At 34.0% G+C, this 23,579-nt stretch overlaps 6 protein-coding genes and 1 long non-coding RNA gene across 8 annotated transcripts; 4 read left to right on the top strand and 3 right to left on the bottom strand.

Annotated features, from left to right (window-relative positions):
- The first annotated feature begins 90 nt into the window (after positions 1–90).
- Positions 91–3,557, top strand: LOC103490700 (beta-carotene isomerase D27, chloroplastic). The gene is made up of 6 exons (XM_008450335.3): positions 91–904; positions 1,245–1,337; positions 2,419–2,480; positions 2,615–2,721; positions 3,085–3,180; positions 3,303–3,557. The coding sequence occupies exons 1-6, from the start codon at positions 521–523 to the stop codon at positions 3,350–3,352; spliced, it is 792 nt and encodes a 263-aa protein (XP_008448557.2). The 5' UTR covers positions 91–520; the 3' UTR covers positions 3,353–3,557.
- Positions 3,558–4,001: 444 nt separating this feature from the next.
- On the bottom strand, positions 4,002–9,749 carry LOC127149941 (uncharacterized). Its single transcript, XR_007821816.1, has 3 exons — positions 9,585–9,749; positions 6,708–9,494; positions 4,002–4,259 (listed from the first exon to the last, which is right to left on the bottom strand). It is a non-coding gene; the product is annotated as an uncharacterized LOC127149941 (long non-coding RNA).
- On the top strand, positions 7,186–10,075 carry LOC103490702 (endoglucanase 1-like). The gene is made up of 7 exons (XM_008450336.3): positions 7,186–7,425; positions 7,518–7,727; positions 7,857–8,057; positions 8,140–8,232; positions 8,333–8,494; positions 8,598–8,709; positions 9,355–10,075. The coding sequence occupies exons 1-7, from the start codon at positions 7,219–7,221 to the stop codon at positions 9,840–9,842; spliced, it is 1,473 nt and encodes a 490-aa protein (XP_008448558.2). The 5' UTR covers positions 7,186–7,218; the 3' UTR covers positions 9,843–10,075.
- A 1,614-nt stretch (positions 10,076–11,689) lies between these two features.
- Positions 11,690–13,451, top strand: LOC103490698 (protein CANDIDATE G-PROTEIN COUPLED RECEPTOR 7). The gene has a single exon (XM_008450332.3). The coding sequence runs from the start codon at positions 11,847–11,849 to the stop codon at positions 13,164–13,166; it is 1,320 nt and encodes a 439-aa protein (XP_008448554.1). The 5' UTR covers positions 11,690–11,846; the 3' UTR covers positions 13,167–13,451.
- A 609-nt stretch (positions 13,452–14,060) lies between these two features.
- LOC103490697 (bifunctional bis(5'-adenosyl)-triphosphatase/adenylylsulfatase FHIT) lies at positions 14,061–17,233 on the bottom strand. Of its 2 annotated transcripts, none has more exons than XM_051086382.1 (5): positions 17,066–17,233; positions 16,863–16,977; positions 15,342–15,487; positions 14,582–14,680; positions 14,061–14,488 (listed from the first exon to the last, which is right to left on the bottom strand). In XM_051086382.1, exons 1-5 carry the CDS (start codon positions 17,192–17,194, stop codon positions 14,372–14,374), a joined length of 606 nt encoding a protein of 201 aa, XP_050942339.1. In that variant the 5' UTR covers positions 17,195–17,233; the 3' UTR covers positions 14,061–14,371. The 2 variants fall into 2 exon arrangements, with proteins under 2 accessions (XP_050942339.1, XP_008448553.2); XM_008450331.3 differs by having other exon boundaries at positions 15,342–15,406; positions 16,866–16,977.
- Positions 17,234–17,373: 140 nt separating this feature from the next.
- LOC103490695 (uncharacterized) lies at positions 17,374–19,011 on the bottom strand. The gene is made up of 3 exons (XM_008450330.3): positions 18,838–19,011; positions 18,270–18,721; positions 17,374–18,107 (listed from the first exon to the last, which is right to left on the bottom strand). The coding sequence occupies exons 1-3, from the start codon at positions 18,926–18,928 to the stop codon at positions 17,523–17,525; spliced, it is 1,128 nt and encodes a 375-aa protein (XP_008448552.2). The 5' UTR covers positions 18,929–19,011; the 3' UTR covers positions 17,374–17,522.
- Positions 19,012–20,590: 1,579 nt separating this feature from the next.
- On the top strand, positions 20,591–23,153 carry LOC103491109 (naringenin,2-oxoglutarate 3-dioxygenase). The gene is made up of 3 exons (XM_008450939.3): positions 20,591–21,191; positions 22,170–22,598; positions 22,709–23,153. The coding sequence occupies exons 1-3, from the start codon at positions 20,841–20,843 to the stop codon at positions 22,967–22,969; spliced, it is 1,041 nt and encodes a 346-aa protein (XP_008449161.2). The 5' UTR covers positions 20,591–20,840; the 3' UTR covers positions 22,970–23,153.
- Positions 23,154–23,579: the final 426 nt, after the last annotated feature.

The following is a 23,579-nucleotide window of genomic DNA, read 5'->3' as shown; positions in this document are numbered from 1 at the left end:
AACTCTATGAATCAAATCTCACGACACATTATTTATCGATTATTGTGCATACTCTTTAAGTTAACGAGTTGTCTGTTTATATTTTCACAATGATATAATATTGTCCATTTAAAAAATCTCAAAATGCATGTTTTCATTTTTCATTTCACACAGAATGTTCATACTCTTATCAATATCCAAGGACCTGTCCTTCTCTTGTTTCGCCTTCTTTCTAGAGTTTTTTTTCCTCAACGTGTCTCGTCCTCCTTAAACATATAAAGTTAGAACGTAGGATATTGCTCTACGATGTAAAACTTTCCTTATGGTTCTAAGCTAGCCAACATTTAAGATTGTGAATGGTAAAAAAAATGCAAGGAAATTTCAGCCACCCAAAGCTTTGAATTATAAGCATTATCATAAGATATGATATTAGATAAAGTGAATAATAGGAAGAAAGAAGAAGCATATACTAATCATATACCAAAGAGTTCTTGTTGGAAAGAAAGAAAGTAGTTTTTTTTTCCTAAAGGAAGTGCTTTTGATGGTGGTTTTGAAGCTACAAAGCATCCAAATCTTCACAGCTCCTCCAAAGGAGATTAGAAATAGAAAGATAAGTAAGAGCAGATTTATTAGATGTGGGATAGCAGAGGCATCAGGTGAGCCAGCTCCATTGGGGCAGAAAACAAAGTACAATGACGGCCCGTTCGAGAAGGTTTTTATGACACTTTTTGCAAGGAAAATGGAGAAATTTGCAAATGCTAAAGAGCAAAGGAAGAAGAAAGAAGGATTTTGGGATTTTCTTTATGATTATGAAAGGTTTGTTGATGTTTCAAAGAGAGTAATGCAAGGGAAGAATCGAATGCAACAACAGCTCGTCGTTCGTGAGGTTCTCTTGTCTATGCTCCCTCCCGGTGCCCCAGCTCAGGTCATACCTTTTCTTATCTTTTCTCTTTTAGGTTCATTCGAACAAATTATTCAATGTGGTTGTTTTTAGTAACAGATATATAAAGTTAAAATGTTGAACATCATACTGTCTCAACTAAGAGGTCTTTTTGAAGTTTCACAACTCTTATAGGATATAAAAAATTAAATCATAGACCTCTTGAACGATAACATATTTATAGTGCAGCTGAGTTACGCTGGTTTTGACCCACAACCCATGTTTTATTTGCAATCAAAGGACAAAAAAAAAACCATATTTTAGGGATTATTTTCATCTTCTTCGATGTATCATTGTGGACTAAATCAGAAGATGATGGTGGCAGTTCAGGAAATTGTTCCCACCCACGAAATGGGCTTGTGAATTCAATGCTTCAATAACAGTTCCATTCTTTCAATGGTTAGTCGGCCCTTCCGAGGTATTTTCTTTTCATTAAATCTTCAAAATGCCCTAATCTTTATGAATCTCTTTGTTTTCTGTTTCAATTAGTACTCTCTGTTTTCTGTTGATTTGAGGATCGGTTTTGCACATAACATGCTTTGAATTGCTATTGAACAAGTATATGTTAGTGAATGATTAGAAATTGCTTGCGTTCTGTATTTTAGATGGCTTTTGTTTAAACTAAGGGTATTGGTAAAATTAAATTTACGGTTCTCCATCAACTTTGAGGTTTTGGGTTGATTAGTGATCGAACGAACAGACATAATTCATAAATAGTAATGAAGAACAAAAGTAGTGGTAAAATAAATCAAATTCATTTTTTAAGCAACTTTCCGTAATCATTTCCTTTTTTGTTTTTGGTTTTAGAAAATTAAGCTCGTTTTCTCGCCAATCTGTACAATGTTTTGCATTCTTTTCTTAAGTACAATGACTCAAATACTTAGCCAAATTGCAAAAACAAAAACAACATTTTAAAAAGCTACCCTTTTTTGTTTTTTACCAATGGACGTATGTTAAGTTAGTTTATATCTTTCTCAAACTAAGTTTACTTGTGATCCCCTGCTGTGAGCTAAAATGCAGCAGAATCCCAAAACAACTTCCATTTTAGGATTTTAGGAACGCAGTTTATCAAACCTTCAATGATAAGTTTGTAATTTGGAAGAAGAGGTAACATACAAAACAAAGAAAACTGTCTCTAATGCAAAAATTAACATTAGAAAGGTAGATAACTTTAGAACTAAAATGAAGTTAGGAACTTAAAGTTTGTTTAAAGTTACTCATATACTTATAAAGAGAATGGCCTTAAGACTACGATGAGATAGAGTTTCTTCTAGTCTTAAATTAGTAAGGATTAGATCTAATTAGCTCTAGACTTGTTCGAGCCTAGCTAAGTCCAATTTCACCTTCAATAAGAATCAAATGATCTTTTGGTGGACGGTGATCTGCTTACTACTAGAGGTTGTGACAGCAGAAACCATGCATTAGCATTTTCCTGAGTAATTTTGGCCTATAAACTTCCAATATAAATGAAAGAAATCTTAGATTTCTTCATGTTTTAGGTTGTGGAAGTGGAGGTAAATGGTATAAAGCAAAGAAGTGGAGTTCATATAAAGAAATGCAGGTATTATATCCATTTTCATTATGGGTTTCACACAGCGATGTGCAAATTCTTCCATCAATTTATAATTACCTAAGCATATGTGTTTATATATATATATTGATTGTTTTCTTCTTTGCAATGTATTCCCATCTTAGGTACCTAGAGAACAGTGGGTGTGTAGGTATGTGTGTGAATATGTGCAAGATACCTACACAAGATTTCTTCACCAATGAATTTGGGCTCCCTCTCACCATGAATCCTAGTATGTATTCTGCATGTGAATCTTTCTTATCAAGATCGTAACATGTTTTACAAGAACCACTTTTGGTCTTGAACGTATTTTTATGGAAGTAACAATTCAATTCCTATATTTTCTAACGAATTAGTCATTATACTTTCAATTTTGTAATGATTTAGTGTTTTGGTTTTAGCACGTAACAATTTGATTTAAATATTTAAATGGTTGTAAAATTAAAGTACAAAGACTTAATCGTGTTAATAAACTAAAAGTTCTGAGACTACATTGTTACTTTCACGTAGGTCAAAAGTATTTTCTTAACCTTTTTAGCTAAGTTTGGACCAAACGTGTTAGATTTAAATTGTTCTTGCTTTTTGACATCGTTAGATTTTGAAGACATGAGCTGTGAGATGATATATGGGCAAGTGCCACCACCATTTGAAGAGGATCCAGTTTCCAAACAACCTTGCTACAAAGATATATGTAAGAGGAATTTGTTTTGCATTATTTCCAATGCTCAACCATATTTGATATTAGAAGAAAAAAAAAGTGCTCTTGGTTTGTTTTGATCAACTTATTAATGTGTCTTCTTGTGTGGTTGGCAGGTTCCATGTCAAATACTAGTGCCCCTTTATGTCCTAAATTGCTAGCTTAAATACATTGGGGTACTTGTAGTAATACACTTTACACTTATACGTCGTTGGATCCATATTAGAGCGTATAGATTCTCTTGCCACGTCGGGAGGCAATAATGTTGTTCTTTCTTTGCAAACCGTATTGTGTTTGCTAGATCATATACAATCAAGAAGATAATCTTCTTAACTTGTTTATAAAAATATAGGGAAATTTTTCATGATGTATATTATTTTGATTTTGATGAGTGCTTATGATATAGTTTACGATCCTAACTTTTTAGATTTGTGTGAAAGTTTGAGATGCATCTAGTGAAATAAATAAATAAATATTAGTCTTTTAGGCAATTCCTGCCAATAGAGTTTACGTAGAGATTTTCTATATTTGCAATAAATGTTATACACTTAAAAGTGTTATACAATGCATCTCCCCTGAAAAAACACCCGACTTGAAAAAAAATGCTCCAAGCTAACGTATAGTCCATGTAGTCAATGGTTCAATCACAGAGTGAAACACATTTTTCCAACCACACGATTGGCGAACAACTCAATGGGCATATAACATACCCTCCTCACCTCTTTCTTTGTGTTTTCTTGTTGATTTCAACCAAGCGAGTACCAAAATCAACAATTTCCAACCAATGGAACGAACATGTCGGTTTTCAACTTCAATTTGAGCCAACAACCAAGTGCTGATATTCCCTAAATATTTGAACCAACTTGAAACAACTGATCTTATAAACCCAACAATTTGGCATTGTGTCTTCAACAATGCCAACAACAAAAAGACAAACGGTTGGTTTTTCTTTAACAAAAACACAAAGCACAACCTTATTGGAGGATCCAAGTACATAATATGAAGCAAATAACAGTCTTGTGTTTTTGTCTGTGAGATTGTGACCACAGTTGCACGTAAGCTTGGCAGGTCACCTACAAAGCAAATAAGAAGTGTCAATAGATATACATCACAATATTACTTACTACTTGCCACATTGGTAGAACTTAGTACTAATTTTCTTCTCCACATGTCCCATGCTACACGGGTCAGATCCTTTTAACTTTAGACCAATTAATAAGTATTACGTCGTGTGAGTTTAGAGTAATGTCTAGTTATAACCCTAGGCTCCACTCATCTACGATTCTACATGAATCCTCTTGAACCACAAAAAGAAAACGAACATTAAATCACATTGAATCTTCTAATTAGACACTTAGATGGATTGCACAAAATTAGATATAGAGTTAATGTTAATGTTAATATCTACCATAGTGAGGAATTAGTTTGGAGCCTTTTTTAAACAATGGGAATGTAATTGAAAAGAGAACAAAAAAATTGTTTAACGGCTAAACCCAATATTTCGCCTAATTTTAATATCATTAACAAGGAAGACAAATTCTTTTTTTCTTCCATAATAGACATTAAACCGTAAATCAAGGCCAAATGTAGAAGGCTTCCAAGAATGAACAAAGAATTATTATTAATTAAATCTTCTCGTTTTCAAACAATTAGCAAGAAAATTGATAAGAACTTTATGATTTCTTGATTAATATATTAATATAAGAGACAAAAATAACAACAACAACAACAATTTTCTAGGAAGGGCAGTGGTAGAAGATTTTCGGTCCGACTAGTGGCAACATGCCATTCATTTTTTATTGGTCTAATGAATTAAACTCTCTTAAATGAGTAACGTTACCGAATTGAGACTTAGCTCTCTTTCTCTTTTTTTTTTTCCTTATATATTCGTAAGTGTTCAGGTCAGCTAAGACGCATCTTGACCAATCTTATGAGGCAACCTGTTTGACCCAACAATGTTAGGATGTCAAGAAAACCAATAAGATATTAAATCCTAGGTAGCGGCCACCCTGAATTGAAGTCGTAACCTTAGTTTTTTGGTTTTTTCTTGATGTTCCCATTATCACTAGGCTAAACCACGATAGTTAAACGTGAGTGCATATTATTAGTTCACATCTTTTGAATATCATTAAATATTGAGCCTAAGTTTCCTTGAAATAACAAAATAAACCCTCAATAAGTTTCTATACTAAAGAGTGATATGATAGGACATAAGCCAAATTGCTCTAACGGGATAGGAAAATACAATAAATTTAGGAAATGGGGAATGTAGATATCTTTAGGAAGAACTCATCTCCCATCTTTGTCCATAACAAAAGCAACAAACTATGTCACATAACCTTCTACGAGCATCCAAGGTAACAATGTATATTTTATTTGGTTTCAAATTAGAGATTAAGTCGAGATTTTGTGTCTATCTTGTCCTCAAACATTTGTAAATCTAGCCACTAAACTTTCATGTTTTTTAAAAAATTATGAACCTACTCAACACAAAATTGAAAGTTTTGAGTTTCATCCTAAGACATAAGATTTAAATTTATATCTAAATTTTTTAAAAGTTTCAGTGACTAAATAGACACGGACGAAAAAGTTTAGTGATTAAAATGATAATTTAACAAGTTTGTCATTTCCTCACTCTAAAGGACCAAAGTTTTGAATTTGTCTGGAGCCGAATGATGTTTTACGATTTTAAACATCCCTCCACAATATAGGGAGGGTGGTCAGGTCATTTTGAATTCCCATTTCAGGAAAGGATTTATCTTTTCTTTTTTCCTATTCGGTTCTTCCTTAGGCCAAATAACCATTTTAGTTCTTAAACTATGAGATTTATGTTTATTTGGTCCATTTGATCTTAAAGTTTCCAAATTTTAGCTTTTTAGTCCCAAAATTTTAAAAAATAAGTTTAAAGGGTCTATGTAATATTTTGTATTATTTAGGGTTGTTTTCAAATATAGAAATGAATCAAAATATTTACAAATATAGCAAAATATCACAGTTTATTTGAGACAGACCGTGATAGACTACTATATGTGTTTTTCATGGCAATCATGACACAAATAGATACAGATAGTAGTTTATCACGGTCTATCGTTGTCTATCCTAAATGGACTTTGATATTATGCTATATTTTAGTCATTTAAAATAACTTCCTCGTTCTTAACTTGAAATTTTCATATAATTACATAAAATAATTATTAAGAAAAAATACATCAAAAATCTTCTAAACCTATTCTCAAAAAAATTGGGACTAAAAACTTACAGTTTGAAAACCCATAAACATTGAATATTCGGGTGGTTTTCCCAAAAGTCTTTAAAGCTATAGCATGGTTTAGTGTAAGATAACTTAGTTAGGTTTCTAAAGAATGTTTAAGGGATGGATTTATTCTACCACAAATCATTATCAGACATACGTTTATAATATGTTTCTAGAGAATTTAACAAAGAAGACACATGTGAAAGTTCAGAATTATCCCACTTGCCAATCACAAGAAATGAAACTTAGAAGAATGCATAATTTCTACCTTTTGTATTGTTGGTAGCAAAAGAGAAACTCATGTGAGCTGAGCTGAGCAAAGCAAAGTCATCCTGAAAAAATAAGAACACCCGTGACTTCTCATTTTATATATACAGACAAATTCCTGAGATCCTATATTCAATTCTGTATTTCCGCCTCTTATTTTGGCATCCAAAGTTTCTCCACCTTCCTTTTTTTCCACGTAAATTACGCCTCACTTTTTCTAAAATTTCAATACTATACAATACCCTCATAAATTCAATTCAATACTTTAGTTTTTTCTTCTTTCTCTCTGACTTTCTCATTCCTTTATCCAATCCAATCCCAACGGTAAAGTTGGTTTGTCTTTACCTCACCTATTAACTTCCAATTTGGCGCAGTTGATCCCGTGAATAATTTCTCTCTGAACCAACATTAAACTAAACTTCTTTCTCTATAAATAACACCCCCCACTTCCCCTCTACTTCATTCACCATTCCAAGTGAGTGTGTTATATTATAACTTATAACGATATAACAATGTCTTTCTCAATCACTTTGGCTCTCTACTTCATTTTGTCTCTCTTTACCTTATCTTCTTCCTCTGCTTTCACTTCTGAACATTATTCTACTGCTCTTCAGTATTCTATTCTTTTCTTTGAGGGACAGCGATCAGGGAAGCTGCCCTCTAACCAACGTCTCACATGGAGGGCTGATTCAGCCTTATCAGATGGCTCCTCCTATCATGTGTGCTTACTCCCAGTTTTCTTATTGAGATGTTTGTTACTTCTATGAGCTAATCTAGTTGATAAATGGGATGTGAATATGAACTTTTGCAGGTTGACCTTGTTGGTGGCTACTATGATGCTGGGGATAATGTCAAGTTTGGCTTGCCAATGGCCTTTACTACTACATTGCTGGCTTGGAGTGTCATTGAGTTTGGTGACTCGATGGGGAATGAGATTGAGAATGCAAGAGCAGCAGTTCGTTGGGGGTCGGATTATCTATTGAAGGCTGCTACTGCTGCACCTGATGTCTTATATGTTCAAGTGAGTAGAGTGAACGTAAACAAATTTGTGAGAGAGAGAGAGAGGAAAGGAAAAAGAATGTGATGGTTAAGATAATAATAATCACTACGATAAGAATGTTTTTAACGTAAGTAGTAAACTTGTGTGAAGGTGGGAGATCCAAACCTCGATCATAAATGTTGGGAAAGGCCAGAAGATATGGACACGCCACGTACTGTGTATAAGATAACTGCTCAAAACCCAGGCTCTGATGTAGCAGCAGAGACCGCAGCTGCGTTGGCTGCAGCTTCAATCGTCTTCAAAGCATCTGACCCTTCTTATTCTAACAAATTACTCGACGCAGCCTTAAAAGTAAATCATACTCTCATTCCTCATATTCATTGCATGTCATTATGCTCTAAACAAAGAACATTTCCCATTTAATGCAATGCAGGTATTCGATTTAGCAGACAAGCATAGAGGTTCTTACAGTGATTCACTCCATTCAGTGGTCTGTCCATTTTACTGTTCTTACTCGGGATACAATGTAAGTAAGAAGATAACATAACCATCCATCTACTTGTTTTCAATCTTTTTTTTTTTCTTCAAGGTATTCTTTTTTCTGAGTTCGTATTGACTTATATCAGGATGAGCTTCTATGGGCTGCCTCATGGATTTACAAAGCCTCAAAAAACAGCATACATTTAAGCTATATACAGGCCAATGGCCATATACTAGGAGCCGAAGAAGATGACTACACTTTTAGCTGGGACGACAAGCGCCCTGGAACCAAGATCCTTCTCTCCCAGGTTTGTCTTTGCTCCCTCTTGATAAAAAAGAAAAATTCTGACAAGAATCTAATTCCTAAACTAAAGCTTGATGATTTTATCATGATGTGGACCAATGACACAGGATTTCTTAGTGCAAAGTTCGGAGGAGTTCCAAATCTATAAAGCACACTCAGATAATTACATATGCTCCCTCATTCCAGGAACTTCCACTTCTAGTGGTCAATATACTCCTGGTTAGCAATAATATAAACTATTTCCTTATCATTTGTTTACATACACTTAAACCTATTTTCGTCCCTAAATGTCAAACATTTTTCCATATTGGTCCCTGAATTTAAAAAAAAAATGACTTTAGTTCTTAAAACTTTACAAGAACAAAAACAAGAAAAAGACATTATTGCCCATGACTCTCAAAATGTCTATTTCATTATATGGACCTATAAAAAAGACAATTTTTGTCCTTTACTATTAATTTATGATTGCTACCCAACATTTATCCACCCAATACTTTCTCTCAAGTGCCAAGTTGATAAATAAGTAAATAAATGTATTGAAATACTACTTTAATTCCTATACTTTCAGTTTTAATTTAATTTATCTGTTTTGACCTTTATACTTTCAACGTGTCCATTTCAATCCCTACAGTTTCAGTTTTGATCCCTCAAAAGATGATATAAAAATGAAAATAAAAAGACTACCACAATGGTCACTTTATAATGGTACAAGGATTAAAATAAACATTTTAAAAGTATAGAGATGAAATCCAAAATACATAAATCTATAAATCTATGTACACAAAGAATCAAAAAGAAGATAGTACACAGACAAGCTAATTTGAATGAAAACAAGCCATGCTCAAAGAAACTGCAAAATTGCAGGAGGACTATTTTTCAAAGGAAGCGAGAGCAACCTGCAATATGTAACATCAGCAGCGTTTCTACTTCTGACATACGCAAAATACCTAAGCTCCAATGGGGGATCCATTCGATGTGGGACTTCAAGGATTTCACCACAAGACCTAATAGCACAAGCAAAGAAACAAGTTGATTACATATTGGGAGAAAATCCAGAGAAAATGTCATACATGGTGGGATTTGGAGAACGATACCCTCAGCATATTCATCACAGAGGTTCCTCTGTACCGTCGCTTCATGCACACCCTAATCGAGTTTCTTGCAATGATGGTTTCCAGTTTCTGTACTCTTCTTCGCCAAATCCAAATCTGCTTCTTGGTGCCATTGTTGGTGGACCTGATAATGGCGATAAATTTTCCGACGATCGGAATAACTATCAGCAGTCGGAGCCAGCTACTTATATAAACGCTCCACTTGTTGGTGCCTTAGCTTTCTTTACAAAAACAACTTAGTGGATAATTACATTTTAGTTTAGTTAGTAGAGTTTATGGTTTAGGGTTTAGGTTGGACTTTAGTTCCGTACGATTTACGGTTTTGGGTTTAGCTTGGAGTCGTAAGTTTGATTCTCCACTTCCTTTGTGAAGCTAAAACGAAGCATATGAAAGAAAGTTGGAAACTTTGATGTTATCTATCGTGCTATGATTTGACTTATACTTATGAATCTAATTAGTAGCTTTAAGGATTTTTTTTTTTTCTTTCATTGAATCTTTTTCATGTTTCATGTTTAATTTGACAAGTGGATAATTTGTCGAAGATGAGAGATTACAATTTGAATCTCATCAATTAGTACCATGTCTAACATCTCATCTCTATCGTTTTCTCGAGTAATATGTTATTTTGATTGTCTTATTGTCGATCAAACCAACTATCGGGTAACATCTATTTAAGATACTTCAAGTTTTGGCATGACATAACTATAGTTCAAAAGGAGATATATAGAAAAACCAAGATAATCAAAGTGGTTTCGGTGTTCAAAAAATTGGTTGCATTTTATTTTTGGGTTGCAAAACTTAAAAAATATATATATATATATATATCGGGTCGGGTGGATTATAGGATTTAGTAACTTGGTCAATCCAAACCAACCCAATTTATTATTATTATTATTGATGAATGAATTTAAATGTAGACTTAAACTTTGCATAGAATGTTTTTGAATGGTTTTTATTCATATTTTTAATGAATTTGAAAGTAGACTTGGATTTTACATGAACTTAGATTTCATGTATCTAAGGGTAAACACTGTAACTTTACCTACAATGCTTGTTGTTTATTTGATTATAAAATTTTTAAATATTGAGATAACATATTTACGTCATTTACGTAAAATATGATATTTTGTTCCCGGCAAAAATTCAACTTTTAGAAGAAAATGCAGGAACGAAAAAATAGTCTAAATTATGAAAGAAAAAAAAACAATCGAGTGATCCAACTTGAAAATCATGAATTGAATTGGATTGACCTTTGCATATTGAATTGATAGGGTTTAATTTTATCATCGAGTTGGTCGATAATTTACCTCCAACTCGGCTAACTTATGGATGCCCCTAGTTACATAGTCAAATTTATGAAATAAACATGAAAGTACAAAAAATGAATAAACAAAACACAAGTTTAGTACACTGTGTGGAAAAAATTCAAATCTCTTTAACTACTAAATAATATTCAAATCAAAATTGTTTAATTTAATAAGACAACCATGGAATCTCTCTAATTAGTGTTTTTCATTCATCGTCTATACCTATCATCTCATTATTCTAATCACGTCAATTACTAATGGTAATAACTAATTGAATTAATGATGAAAAGTCCTTTTCTAAAACATAAATTAAAAAAGTCAACTCAAATTTTTTTGGTCAAAATCTTCGTCCTAAAAATATTCAACTCAATTAAGGAAGGCATCATCAAAACACAAAACACAAATTAAAAAAACTATCGAATACAATATCTCGAAACCCTAAATCTGGTAAATGATGAAGCTTCATTATACATCATCGAGTTTAGTCTCGTTACTATTTTATCTTCATCTTTTTAATTCAATAGAAACTACGAAGACGAAGACGAACCCTCTTAATTATTGACAAATACTAAAGGTTAGTTAGGCAACCTTTGTTTCGGTGAAAACAAAAACAAATAGGCAAAAATGAGCAAAAGTATAATACTAAATATGTAATTTATTCCTCTAATTTCCTTTGCGTATGGTAAACTCCAAAAGAGAAAAGAAAATAAACAAAAAAAAATTAGAAATAGAAAATAATAAATATTTTTGAAGTAGAAATAGTAAATATTTATATTAAAATTAAATTGAAAATTGAAAAATCGTTGCTTTCGATATAACAAAGAGGGAATTTGGTGAATTAGATCTGAGAGATAAAGAAGAAGAAAACCCCAATCATCATCATCATCATCATCTTCTTCTTCTTCTTCTTCGTCTTCAAGCGTCAGCTCTCATAGCCATGGCGGCCATGGATTTATTTTCCTCCTCCATGTTTATTCTCATCATCTTCCTCTTACCCTTTTCTTCTTTTGCCGAGATTCGTTTCACCGAGATCAGAAATGACAATCGACCCATCATTCCCTTCGATGTCTTCGGTTTCAGCCATGGCGGTCGTCTCGAGCTCAACGTCACACATCTCACACTCTCCGATTCCAACCCAGATCTCGATCTTTCCAAGGTCGGATTTTTCCTTTGTACTCGAGAATCATGGCTTCATGTGATCCAACAATTGGAAGAAGGTGATATCTCTTGCGCTCTTCAATCTGACCTTGTCAAACCCGTTTACACCTTTGATTCCCTTAAGAAACAAGACCGATTCGGTGTTCTTTATTCCGAGACTGATGCTGATCAATACACTCTCGTTTTTGCTAACTGTCTTCAACAATTCAAGGTTTCTATGGATGTTCAATCCGCTATGTACAATCTTGAAGGCAAAAACGCTCGACGTGATTATCTATCTGCTGGGAAAACCATCCTTCCGAGGATTTACTTCGTTTTCTCTTTGATTTATTTCTCGCTTGCTGTTGTTTGGATTCATGTTCTTTACAAAAAGCGATTGACGGTTTATGGTATTCATTTCTTTATGCTTGCTGTTGTGATCTTGAAGGCTTTGAATCTTCTCTGTGAAGCTGAGGATAAATCTTATATTAAGCGTACTGGGAGTGCCCATGGTTGGGATGTTCTGTTCTACATTTTTAGTTTCTTAAAGGGTATCACTTTGTTCACTTTGATCGTCTTGATTGGCACTGGTTGGTCTTTCTTGAAACCTTATTTGCAGGACAAGGAGAAGAAGGTTTTGATGATTGTGATTCCATTACAAGTGGTGGCTAATATTGCTCAGGTTGTGATTGATGAAACTGGGCCATTTGAACAAGAATGGGTTACATGGAAACAGGTGTTCTTGCTTGTTGATGTGATTTGTTGCTGTGCTGTTTTGTTCCCCATTGTTTGGTCAATCAAGAACTTGCGCGAAGCTGCACGAACCGATGGAAAAGCAGCTGTGAATTTGATGAAATTGACCCTTTTTAGACAGTATTACATTGTGGTTATATGCTATATCTACTTCACTCGAGTTGTAGTTTATGCACTTGAGACGATTACTTCGTATCGGTATCTATGGACGAGTGTCGTGGCTGGGGAATTGGCAACACTTGCATTCTATGTATTTACTGGTTATAAGTTCAAGCCTGAGGCTCATAATCCTTATTTTGTAGTTGATGATGAGGAGGAAGAAGCAGCTGCTGAAGCATTGAAGCTTGAAGATGAATTTGAATTATAATGAAGAAGAAGAGGGTGATATGCTTTGATGCAATGTTGTTCTCTTCTGATTTGTGAGTTTTAAGGTAGAAAAAAAAAATCTCATTCTCAGTTTAAAGTATATGTTGTTTTTTTTGTCTAATCTGGGAATTACAGGCATGTTATGTTGTTTTCTTGATATATGTTTTCTTTTTTTGTATTTTCACCTCTCTTTAAGTCTGTAGAATAACATATATCAATGTCTGTGATTTTGGATATTGTGTACACATACTGACCATCAAGCATAGTTTGTATCTTTCATGAGCAATTCTTGTTAGAACTTAGAGTGTATTAGGCTTGGACTTGGACTTGATAACCATCTGAACTTTTGGTTTTGTTTTCAATAAGTGTAACTTGTTTTCTCATCGTCTCTTTTTTAGTGAACCGCTTTCAAGTGGGTGGGAGTTTGGTGTATTTTCTATTGAGTGGTGTCTAATTCCTTGGACGGCAATTATAAGGATAGTATAGTTGTTGAAGAGTTTTAGGGTTCTTAGGATTGATCAAACCATAGAGACCAAATTGAGACTTAAAAACACGATTATTTATTTTTTTCCTTTAACTAGAGCAAGGCTGTTTCTCCATCCTAGAGTTGTTTTCTTGTTCTAACCATGCAAAATTCTATCCACATACCCTACGAATGATGGCTCTCAATATTGATCTCAACTTTGCCAAAACCATCATAATTCCATTGAACTACAAGTGCGCAAATAACCATGATGAGTATGTATACATATGCGTCTCAAAACGTCTACTCATTCTCTTTCATTTCTTCTCAACTTTCAATACAGTAAATATAAATTAAGGAAAGCCATGATATAAACATGTAACTCAAACTTCAAATTTTGAAAAAGGATATGAACATTTTAAAAATAAATGATTAGGCTCCAAAGTAACTTTTGTAATTTACCCATAAATTAATAATAAAGTTCTAAAGTTATGCTCTACTCGAGCAATGTCATGGACCACGTACCATGGATTGTCATAATAAAAGCAGTACAATATACATCACATGACTCGAGTCGAAGGCTATTTTCCATGTCACAAAACTACAAATCTAAAAATTTTGAAAATGGACTCCGATCTTGAATTTAGTCCCATCCATGACTTTCATATGATAAATTAATTTTTCAATACTTTATGATGTCATAAAACTACAACCCAATTGTTCAAAAAGAAAAGAAAAGGAAGTTACAACAAAAGCTTTCTGTACTGATCTGCCTCTTCAGCCATCTCTTCCATATTTCTATCTTTTCTCTCCTTGTCCAAATCAAGATGTTGCTTTAATTCTTTCTCCTTCTCATCAAGCTATATATGAACAAAAAAAATACCTGAATTAGATTGGTGTTCCCATCAAAAGTTTGAAAAAAGTATACATAAGAAATGGATTCGTCAACTTACAGCATCATAAATCTCATCATTTTTCTCAAAGTCACCACCCTTCCTTGGGAGAACATGAATGTGAACATGGGGTACAGTTTGCCCGGCCTGAGGACCGTCCTGCAACATCACCCTTAACTAATTAGTAGGTTAAGAGTATAAAATATTAATCCATATCTTTTTGCCTGTAGAGACACAGAGTGAACAACAAACAAAGATAAACAAACTTCATTTAATGTTAAAAATGTTTGAACAACTTTAAGCTTCAGTTGCCTCAATTTTCCTGTATGATAACCATGGAAAGATACCAACAAGACATTTCTTGAGAGGAGGACTTCTACAGACATCATAACGAAGAAGTTTTTGAATGACTATTGAATAAGTGTTTTCTTCCTAAACTATGGAACTAACCAAAAACTATGAATATTTGAAGAAGCACCTTTTCACCCTACTTAGAAGTCAATTCTTGCAGGTTGCACCACTACACATGGTGATAGAGCATTTGAGGTATCGAACAGCATGAAGACAGGACAAGAATCCAGGTAGAAAAGGTCGTTATGGCAATACCAGAAATATGGCAATTAACAATTTAACACCAAATAGAAAGGCTATGATGCTAATAAATTTCCAATTTGACTAAAATAAAACAAAACCCAATAAACAATGTTGATTAGATATCAGATCCATCAATCAAATGCCACTAACTAGGGAGATGTTGAAGTAAGAAAAGGAACCAATATCTGAAAGAAATTTGCATCAATATATCTTCAACATGGCTTACTTGAATTGCGAATGTGAGTGATGAAGCTTTATGGTACAACTCTAGCTTTTGACCAACCCGCTGAGCTGCGAGCCATAAATCACAAGTCTCATCAGCAGTAAGATCAGCAAAGCGCTGAACTTCACGTTTTGGGCAGACGAGCACGTGTATGAAATGTTAAGTTGAACCATAATTCAACAAGAATGTAACTTATCAAGGATATTCAGGGAAATCCTGGCAGTAGCCCATTATATAGGCAGAGAATTTGCAAATGATAAATATCTATTCTAAGGTAGGTATATGATTTACTCCACACAGTAAACTTGTTAAGCTTTCCACTTATAAATATGGACAACCAAATGTGGGATGCTAGATTTTGTACTAAAACCGTTCTTGTCTCAAGAAAAAATGAAAAGGAAATAAGACTTGCAGCTCATTATTTGAAACATGAGTAAAGAAATAAAATTTAAAGATAACATTGAAAAAAGATAGTGCATGGGTTAGAAATGAAAAAAACCATAATCAGTGTTGGCTCTAATTCCAGGGTCATGATAAAACGTTTGATAAAAGAGCGACACTCTTCTATAATCATCATACAAGCACCTCCTAATATTTTCCAGTAAATTGTGCATCGAAAAGGATATGACCTGCAAAGCCAAAAGCAATTAATCAAACAGCCGTAAGCTGGAGAATTAAGAGCGTTGAACATAAGAGCAAAATTAAGTAGGCGGAGCTCAGCAGAGAGTGAAAAGCTCTTATCTTTTACATAGGATGCTTATACAACAGAAGAAAATAATAAAATAGGAATCAGCAAAAGGTTTAATGTTGAGGAAATAGGAATGAGGATCAGCTAGTCATGAATTTAGAGCTTGTAAGGAATTTTCAAGAGAAAAAATAGAAGAATGGAACGATCTTTCAAACGTTGTGAGTGGAGTTATCATTTCCCTACGTAGTTTATAGGTGCAAACAAACCTATCAGTAAGCTTCAAACAATTGATGCTTATTGTGCCTTGCAAACCGAATATTTGAGTATCTGTGACATTGGCCATTTGACCTATCCAAAGTGTAATAACTAATACCAAAACCCATCACGCATTTCATCCATATAACTTGAAGATGAACGATTTTTTGTGAAGGGACAACTGATGCTAAAATAAGAAGTTTGTTTTCAGCATAGCATTTAAATTCTAAATTCTAAATTGCAGTACTTTCAACCTCACTCAAAATTATCATAGAAAACCTTTCTACTCCAATCCTTCCACAATCCAGTACATTGCTGAAATTATTCACCTCCAAAGAAAAACTACTCTGATTTCAAAAGCCCTACCACCCCAAGTATTCCAACAGAGGATTTAGCAAAAGACTTGATAAATAAGTTTCGTACCACACGTCCCTCGCAAAACTTCATCCCAAAAATACAGATAATAACACAATTACTGTGGTTTATAAGTCGGGTTTTATTCCTAAAATCAGCTCCAGATCTGGGTTTATTCCTAAAATAATTTTAGTAGAGTACCAGGAACAACAAACTTTATAGTAGAGTACCAGGAAGAAGAGGACGGAGGTTGACCATGGCGTAAGAGAGAGTGGTGCAGTAGAACACTTCTTTGGGATCAATCTTGTAACGCCCAAAAGTGTAGTGATCGGATGCCGCCATCTGCGGTAACGGGAAATGAAGAATGAGAAGAAATTGATGAAGAATTAAATAAAAGGCGAGGGAATTGAAAAGCCAAATTGAAAATTACGATGGTGAACGATTTGGTCGGAGAAGAAGAAATTGAAGTGAACCCTAATTGTATTGAAGGGCAAAATTTGAGGAAAGAAGAAGGGGTAAGTGGAAGCAACGCGCGAGATGCTTGAAACCTTAATACCATAATTTCGATTCTTTTGAGTGTTGTCTTCACAAAAATATCAATACTCTTTTTTCTATATTAATTAATTTAAAAGATGAATTTTTTTTATTATTTTTTTCATTCATTTATGAATCAATTTTTGATTCCTTTCCTTTTTATTTCTATTTTTGCAAAGGTAAAAAGAAATTTAATTTGCACAATTAAAAAGAAAAAAAATCCATTGAATATTCATTCAGAAATTATTAAAAAATTGTACCCATCACAGCAAAATGCAAACAAAAACAACAAAATCCCCAATTTGTTGTTGTCAAAGAAAGACAACACTACAACAAAACAGACCACAAACTCTCTACTCCTCCTCATACCCAAACCGCAAATGTTTCCCTTTGGGCGTCGGCATTCCCTTCAGACGGAGGATGCTCGGCGAAACCCCACCACCACCACCACCACCACCACGGCTTTCATCGCTAACTTCCTCGATCATTTCATCTTCGCTATTGTACACGAACCTCGTGTGCTTCCCTACAAATTCCTCTGCTTCCCCCTTCTCGTTCACACTAATTTTACTAATTCCCTTGCATAGTTCATCTACCAACCCCCCGTCGTAGTCGGCTCCTTCTTCATCTTCCTCATCTTCTATTACGTCTTCTTCTTCTTCTTCCTCGATGTCTTCATCCTCCTCGTCTTCGTCATGGCTGCTTGCATTCACTTGAATCGACCACAAAGAAGAGTTGTCATCGTCTTGTGAAGGCGACAACGACAATGTCGACGATTTCGAAAACTTGTCTTGGTGAGTGAGGACAGAGGAGCAATCTGATGATGTGGCTTCATCATCATTTGTTTCAGATTTCTCAGAAAAATCAAGCAAAAGAGACCTATTGATTTGATTCTCTTCCTGTTTCTTTCCATTAAAGAGATCAATGTCAACCCCAACCTGTTAATAAGAATGAAAGATTGAGTTCATCAAATCTACAACGTTTTTAATTTATAAAAATCCAAATTTTGCTATGAAAAAAAGTAATAAACACAGTCTTGAGAGTAAATTGTTCATTAAAAAAAATCAAGATTGTAATTAATTTAGTTTTTCATTTCGAACCTGAGAAATCGTCTGTTCTTCAACAATGGGATGACTTGTGATACTGCAAAGATTTTCATCCTGGGATAAGTTGATCTGCGGCGTGTTGGCCGGAGTCGGTGCAAGAAGCCCGGCTGGTGATTGAAGATGAACAAACGGCCGGCTTTCTAAAGAAAGCTTAGAAATTTCAGCTTCTTCTTCCACTTTCTGCAAAAGAGTTTTCACTTGCCCTCTCAATAAGGCTTCCCCTGAACCTGGCGTCATCATCTTTGGCCGGCAGCTCCGCTGTTTTGTCACCGATGAAATCGGCGTCATCAAACTCCCCGCTGCCAACCCAACGATTGGGGAGTCGTTGGTAATATCAATAAGCGCAGACCGATTATCTTGCCCTTTCACCCCGCCCAAATCTTGAGACTTTCGATTCCTTTGTCGGGATTTCGATAAGCCATTGTTGTCACATTCCTCAACCTTCCCTGAAAAACAACAGAAAAAAGAAACCAACCCAACAATCAAAGATTAAATTCACGGTACGTAAATAAAAAAAAAAATCAATAATCTTTTACAAAAACAAGTAGAAAACGAGTATCACTTGGGATGGAAACGTTGCTGTTGTTGACGGAGTTTGCAGCAGAGAGCGTTTGGGACCTAGTTACACGGCGGATCGAGGACGGAGTTTCCATTGAAGAAAGTTTCTAAAAAAGCAGTTGGAAAATGGATATTCCGGTGAATTGGAAGAGAAATGGAGAAGTTTGAATGAAGAAATGAAGCGATGGAGAAAGGAAAACGAGAGGGGATTTATAAAGGGAAGGGGTAAGGGAACGGCGTAAATGGAAAATATGACCGTTGGGGAGCGGGAGAGTCCAGAGAAGCACGTTTTTGAAAAGTAGCCGTTAGGGTTTCTCTATAAGCAAAATATTTGTTTATTTGGAAGGGGGACTGACCAGCAAATCGTATCTTTTTCGGTGGGCAAATTTGGTGATTTGAGAAAACTATTGGACTGTATTGTAAAAACGAAGTAAATGACAAATTATGAATAAACAATTTAGAGTTAAAATTAATGAAATTAATTAAAACGATTAGTCAAATTTGAATTTTAAATGGATGAAATTAAAAGTTTTAGGTTATAAAAAAATTGCTAAAGCTTTAATTAATGTTGTGATTTCATTTGCATTACTAATATATTTTTCTTACGATTATGGTTTTAGGATTTCATGCTTAAATAAATAAATAAGATAATAATAAATGAATGTCAAAGTTAATTTAACCGAGTGGTAATTAATTAACATAGAAGGTTCGATCTTCTTTCTATAATTACCTTATTTGAAAACAATCGTATACGTTGAATTTATCGTCAAACAAATATTTACATATTTCTTACAAAATACACACTAAAAGTTGAACATGATAAAGTGATATATATGTTTCGTTTTTTTTTTTTTTTCTTTTTTCCTTGTATGTTTGAAAATAAATCATAATTATATTTAAGAAAAATAAATTATAATCTAAGGAGTAATCTAAAATATAAACGTTTATTTTCGAGAGGGTAACCCTAAACGTTAAATTTAGGGTGGAATTAAAAGTTTAGATATGATTTGATAAGTTTTATTAGTTTTATGTAACCCTAAAAGAAGATAAAGAGAGGGTAACCCATTGGAGAATAATGCATATATCCCCCAAAAAGACAAAGAACAACACAGCCTTCCCAAGGAGGAGGAAGCTGGCGAAGCAGCAGAGCCTAAAGAAGATACAAAGAAGAAGGGCAAAGCCAAATTTAGCTAAACATCAGTGTGCTGCCAAGTTAACTACAAGACCTAGAACTACACAGTAGTACTTATAGAATTGGACATTCTCCAAATTCTCAACCGATCGAACACTATAAGATCGAGCTGCCACTGTTTTGATTTTGGAGAGATCAGAAAGCATGCTTAGAAAGAGAGAGAAGGGAAATGATATAACAGAAATAGTTGAGACTTCCACATAATGGTTCTTCATTTCCAGAAGGAGGATGGATGAGCTATGGTGGTGGGGGTGGAGTCGGATGGATTATTATTGTTGATGATATTCTTTTGGATTTCTTTTTATCGGTGGGTGCCGTCATCAGATTTGCAGATCGTCGAAGATTGTTTTTGTTTTCTAGAACTTTATACAATATAGGAAAGAAAATAGCAAGCAAATGTCTCATTTTATAAACCCTTTGATTTTTGAAAATCATGTTTGAAACATTCCTATGATATCTTAAAATAATAATAATAATAATAATAAGTTTAAAACTTTGGTTGTTTTTGAAATAGATGTTCAATTAGGAAAGACAAAAGATGTTGAATAATTACCAAAGACTTTTCTTTTAAGATCCAAAAAGGTTAATTCCACCAATAATTTGCATTTGGGTTTGATAAAAAATGAGAAACTAACAACAAAAGAACAAAAATAAATGAAGGAAACAAAATGGAGATATTGTAGAAAGCGATGGTTTGCTTTCCTCTCGCCAGCACTTTTAACCCTTTATACCAAAAACACTTCAATAAATATTAAGCTTTGTTTTCCCACTCCTCAAAACTAAAACCAAATCTTAACGTAACCAATTAAATTATAATGCCTTCTTCTCTCCCACATCATCCCACCATTCTGGCGCCGGAATTCCTCCGCCACCCGGACGACCGTCCAAAGGTCCCTTACGACCAATTCAGCGACGAAATTCCCATCATCTCCCTTGCCGGAATTGACGTCGACAGCGAACGCAGGGCCGTCATTCGCCGGAGCATCGTTGAAGCTTGCGAGGAATGGGGGATCTTCCAGGTGGTGGACCATGGCGTCGACTCGGAGATTGTTTCCGATATGACTCGTCTGGCGGGACATTTCTTTGCTCTTCCGACGGAGGAGAAACTCCGTTTTGATATGTCCGGCGGTAAAAAGGGGGGATTCAACATCTCTAGTCATCTCCAGGTCTCTCTCTCTCTATATATATATATAAAAAGATGAATCAAGTTTATAACTTTATATATATACAATGAAAATAATCAAGAACAAATTTTTCCTAGTGATTTTTTCTAATAATCTAAGTTGTGTTTTAGAGTGATCATAGAATAGTTTAAATCGTCTAATATTTTTCAACACATCTTTTAATTACTCAAAACTAATTTACTATTAAGTTTTAGGATTCATCAGAAAAAATTGAATAATTGGAGAGAATTTTATATATATATATATATATATATATATATCAAACTATTTAGGAAAATAGAAAAAAAAAAATGATTTCTATCGATATCTATGATAGACTTTTATTCATGTTTTTTTCAAAATATAAAACTAGTAATGAAACCCGAAAAGAGAATTTTATAAATATTATGATTGTTTGTAAAAATGAGGCACGGAACATAATATCGAGAAAATATAATATTGAAATAATATAATATATAAATAAAAAATAAAAAGAAAATAGAAAAATTAATATAAAGTAATTAATTAAGAAATTAAAAATCTCAAATTTTTCCACTATCCCCAAATTATTTGAAATTTTTTCGACATGAGTATCTCTTACAATATTTGTCGTGTGGTCATTAAGAGTTCATGTTTACTTGACACATGAGCATTTATATATTATCTAATATTTGTAATTATATCTGTGTGTTTTTTTTTTAATACTTTAGGATTACAATATAAATGTGTTGAAGACTTAGTAAATGGATTAATGAGATAATTATATTGGGTCAACTAAATAACAATAACAAAAAAAAGTATACAATTAAGTTATTGAATTACAAATCCTAAGACTTCAATTAACCCAATAATTTATGGTGGGATTTGAATATAGTTTTGATTTCGTCAATCACAATTAATTATTGTTTCATTTTTATCTTTGTTTACTCATAACGAACAAAGGCATTGTCATGAGTGTACTCTTTAAGTTGAAATTTACAGGGAGAAGTTGTAAAAGATTGGCGTGAGTTAGTAACATTCTTCTCATACCCAATTGAGAAAAGAGACTACTCTTTGTGGCCGAACAAGCCAGAGGGGTGGGCGGCGAAGACGGCGGAGTACAGCGAGAAGCTGATGGGGTTGGCTTGTAAGCTTTTGGAGGTTTTATCGGAAGCCATGGGTTTGGAGAAGGGGGCCTTGAGAAAGGCTTGTGTGGACTTGGATCAAAAGATCGTTGTCAACTTCTATCCCAAATGCCCTGAGCCAGACTTCACCTTGGGGCTAAAGCGCCACACTGATCCTGGAACCATAACCTTGTTGTTACAAGACCAAGTCGGCGGCCTTCAGGCTACCAAGGATGGTGGTCGGACGTGGATCACTGTCCAACCTGTCCAAGGTGCTTTTGTCGTCAACTTAGGTGATCATGGTCATGTAAGTCTGCTTAATAACTGTCTTTTATTGTCTCTAAAATTTAGTCTAATCTTCTATGTAAACTTTCGACTTTGTATTTAAGATGAGATAAATTGTATTTGTTGGAATAGTATGTAAGCAATGGGAGGTTCAAGAGTGGTGATCACCAAGCAGTAGTGAACTCAAAGTCGAGCAGGATGTCAATAGCCACATTTCAGTACCCTTCACAAGAATCGATTGTGTATCCATTGAAGATTAGAGATGGGGAGAAACCAATTCTAGAAACACCCATCACTTTCTCTGAGATGTATCACATGAAGATGAAGAATGATATCGAGTCTGCAAGGCTTAAGAAGCAAGCCCAACAACAAGCTCAAGACTTTGTTGCTTAATTCCCCCCCCCCCCATATGTTAGATGGTTTACGTTTGGTTTACGTTTGGTTTTTAGATCATGTCTATCCATCAATAAAGAATTGTGATGTTATAGTCGTTTGGTTTTTAGATCATGTCTATCCATCAATAAAGAATTGTGATGTTATAGTAATAAAGTTTTATTGATAAATCAATTATAATGAACGTCAATCCTAAATCGTAATTAGATTATGTTTGATCATGTGTACATAAATGTTTTGCAAACGTGCAAAACGTAATATATCTCAATATTGTAAAGTTACCCACATATAAGAATTTGTCTCACTTTAGTCACTAAATTTCAAAATTAATACATTTTAGCTTGATTCTTGAGTTAATGTCCATTAACCAAGTGTTCGTTAATCGTTATTATTAAAGTTAACTTTAGATTTTCACATCATAGTTATTTTAATTTAATAGTAAAGACATTAACGTCAATAACTGAAAAAGGAGTCGAATCCAAATGTAATTTCATGATTTATTTGAATCGAGAGGATGGAATTGTTTGCTCATTGTGGCCAATATATTACATTCATGACTTCACTTCAGACTATCAAATGTTATGATGATCGATATTATTAACATCTGCAT

This window comes from Cucumis melo, chromosome 6 (genome assembly GCF_025177605.1).
Source record: "Cucumis melo cultivar AY chromosome 6, USDA_Cmelo_AY_1.0, whole genome shotgun sequence".
NCBI classification, from domain to species: domain Eukaryota; kingdom Viridiplantae; phylum Streptophyta; class Magnoliopsida; order Cucurbitales; family Cucurbitaceae; genus Cucumis; species Cucumis melo.
This window is presented reverse-complemented; position numbering and strand designations above follow the sequence as displayed.

Excerpts from the sequence above, each read along its gene's own strand:
- LOC103490700 (XM_008450335.3), top strand. The coding sequence starts at position 521 with ATGGTGGTTTTGAAGCTACAAAGCATCCAAATCTTCACAGCTCCTCCA. Across the intron at positions 1,338-2,418 it reads GGTTAGTCGGCCCTTCCGAG|GTTGTGGAAGTGGAGGTAAA; the intron begins GTATTTTCTTTT and ends TTCATGTTTTAG. Across the intron at positions 2,481-2,614 it reads GTTCATATAAAGAAATGCAG|GTACCTAGAGAACAGTGGGT; the intron begins GTATTATATCCA and ends TTCCCATCTTAG.
- LOC103490702 (XM_008450336.3), top strand. The coding sequence starts at position 7,219 with ATGTCTTTCTCAATCACTTTGGCTCTCTACTTCATTTTGTCTCTCTTT. Across the intron at positions 7,728-7,856 it reads CTGATGTCTTATATGTTCAA|GTGGGAGATCCAAACCTCGA; the intron begins GTGAGTAGAGTG and ends ACTTGTGTGAAG. Across the intron at positions 8,233-8,332 it reads GTTCTTACTCGGGATACAAT|GATGAGCTTCTATGGGCTGC; the intron begins GTAAGTAAGAAG and ends GACTTATATCAG.
- LOC103490698 (XM_008450332.3), top strand. The coding sequence starts at position 11,847 with ATGGCGGCCATGGATTTATTTTCCTCCTCCATGTTTATTCTCATCATC.
- LOC103490697 (XM_051086382.1), bottom strand. The coding sequence starts at position 17,194 with ATGGTATTAAGGTTTCAAGCATCTCGCGCGTTGCTTCCACTTACCCCT. Across the intron at positions 16,978-17,065 it reads CGACCAAATCGTTCACCATC|ATGGCGGCATCCGATCACTA; the intron begins GTAATTTTCAAT and ends CCGTTACCGCAG. Across the intron at positions 15,488-16,862 it reads CCGTCCTCTTCTTCCTGGTA|ACGTGCTCGTCTGCCCAAAA; the intron begins CTCTACTATAAA and ends AACATTTCATAC.
- LOC103490695 (XM_008450330.3), bottom strand. The coding sequence starts at position 18,928 with ATGGAAACTCCGTCCTCGATCCGCCGTGTAACTAGGTCCCAAACGCTC. Across the intron at positions 18,722-18,837 it reads CAGCAACGTTTCCATCCCAA|GGAAGGTTGAGGAATGTGAC; the intron begins GTGATACTCGTT and ends GTTGTTTTTCAG. Across the intron at positions 18,108-18,269 it reads AAGAACAGACGATTTCTCAG|GTTGGGGTTGACATTGATCT; the intron begins GTTCGAAATGAA and ends TCTTATTAACAG.
- LOC103491109 (XM_008450939.3), top strand. The coding sequence starts at position 20,841 with ATGCCTTCTTCTCTCCCACATCATCCCACCATTCTGGCGCCGGAATTC. Across the intron at positions 21,192-22,169 it reads ACATCTCTAGTCATCTCCAG|GGAGAAGTTGTAAAAGATTG; the intron begins GTCTCTCTCTCT and ends TGAAATTTACAG. Across the intron at positions 22,599-22,708 it reads ACTTAGGTGATCATGGTCAT|TATGTAAGCAATGGGAGGTT; the intron begins GTAAGTCTGCTT and ends TTGTTGGAATAG.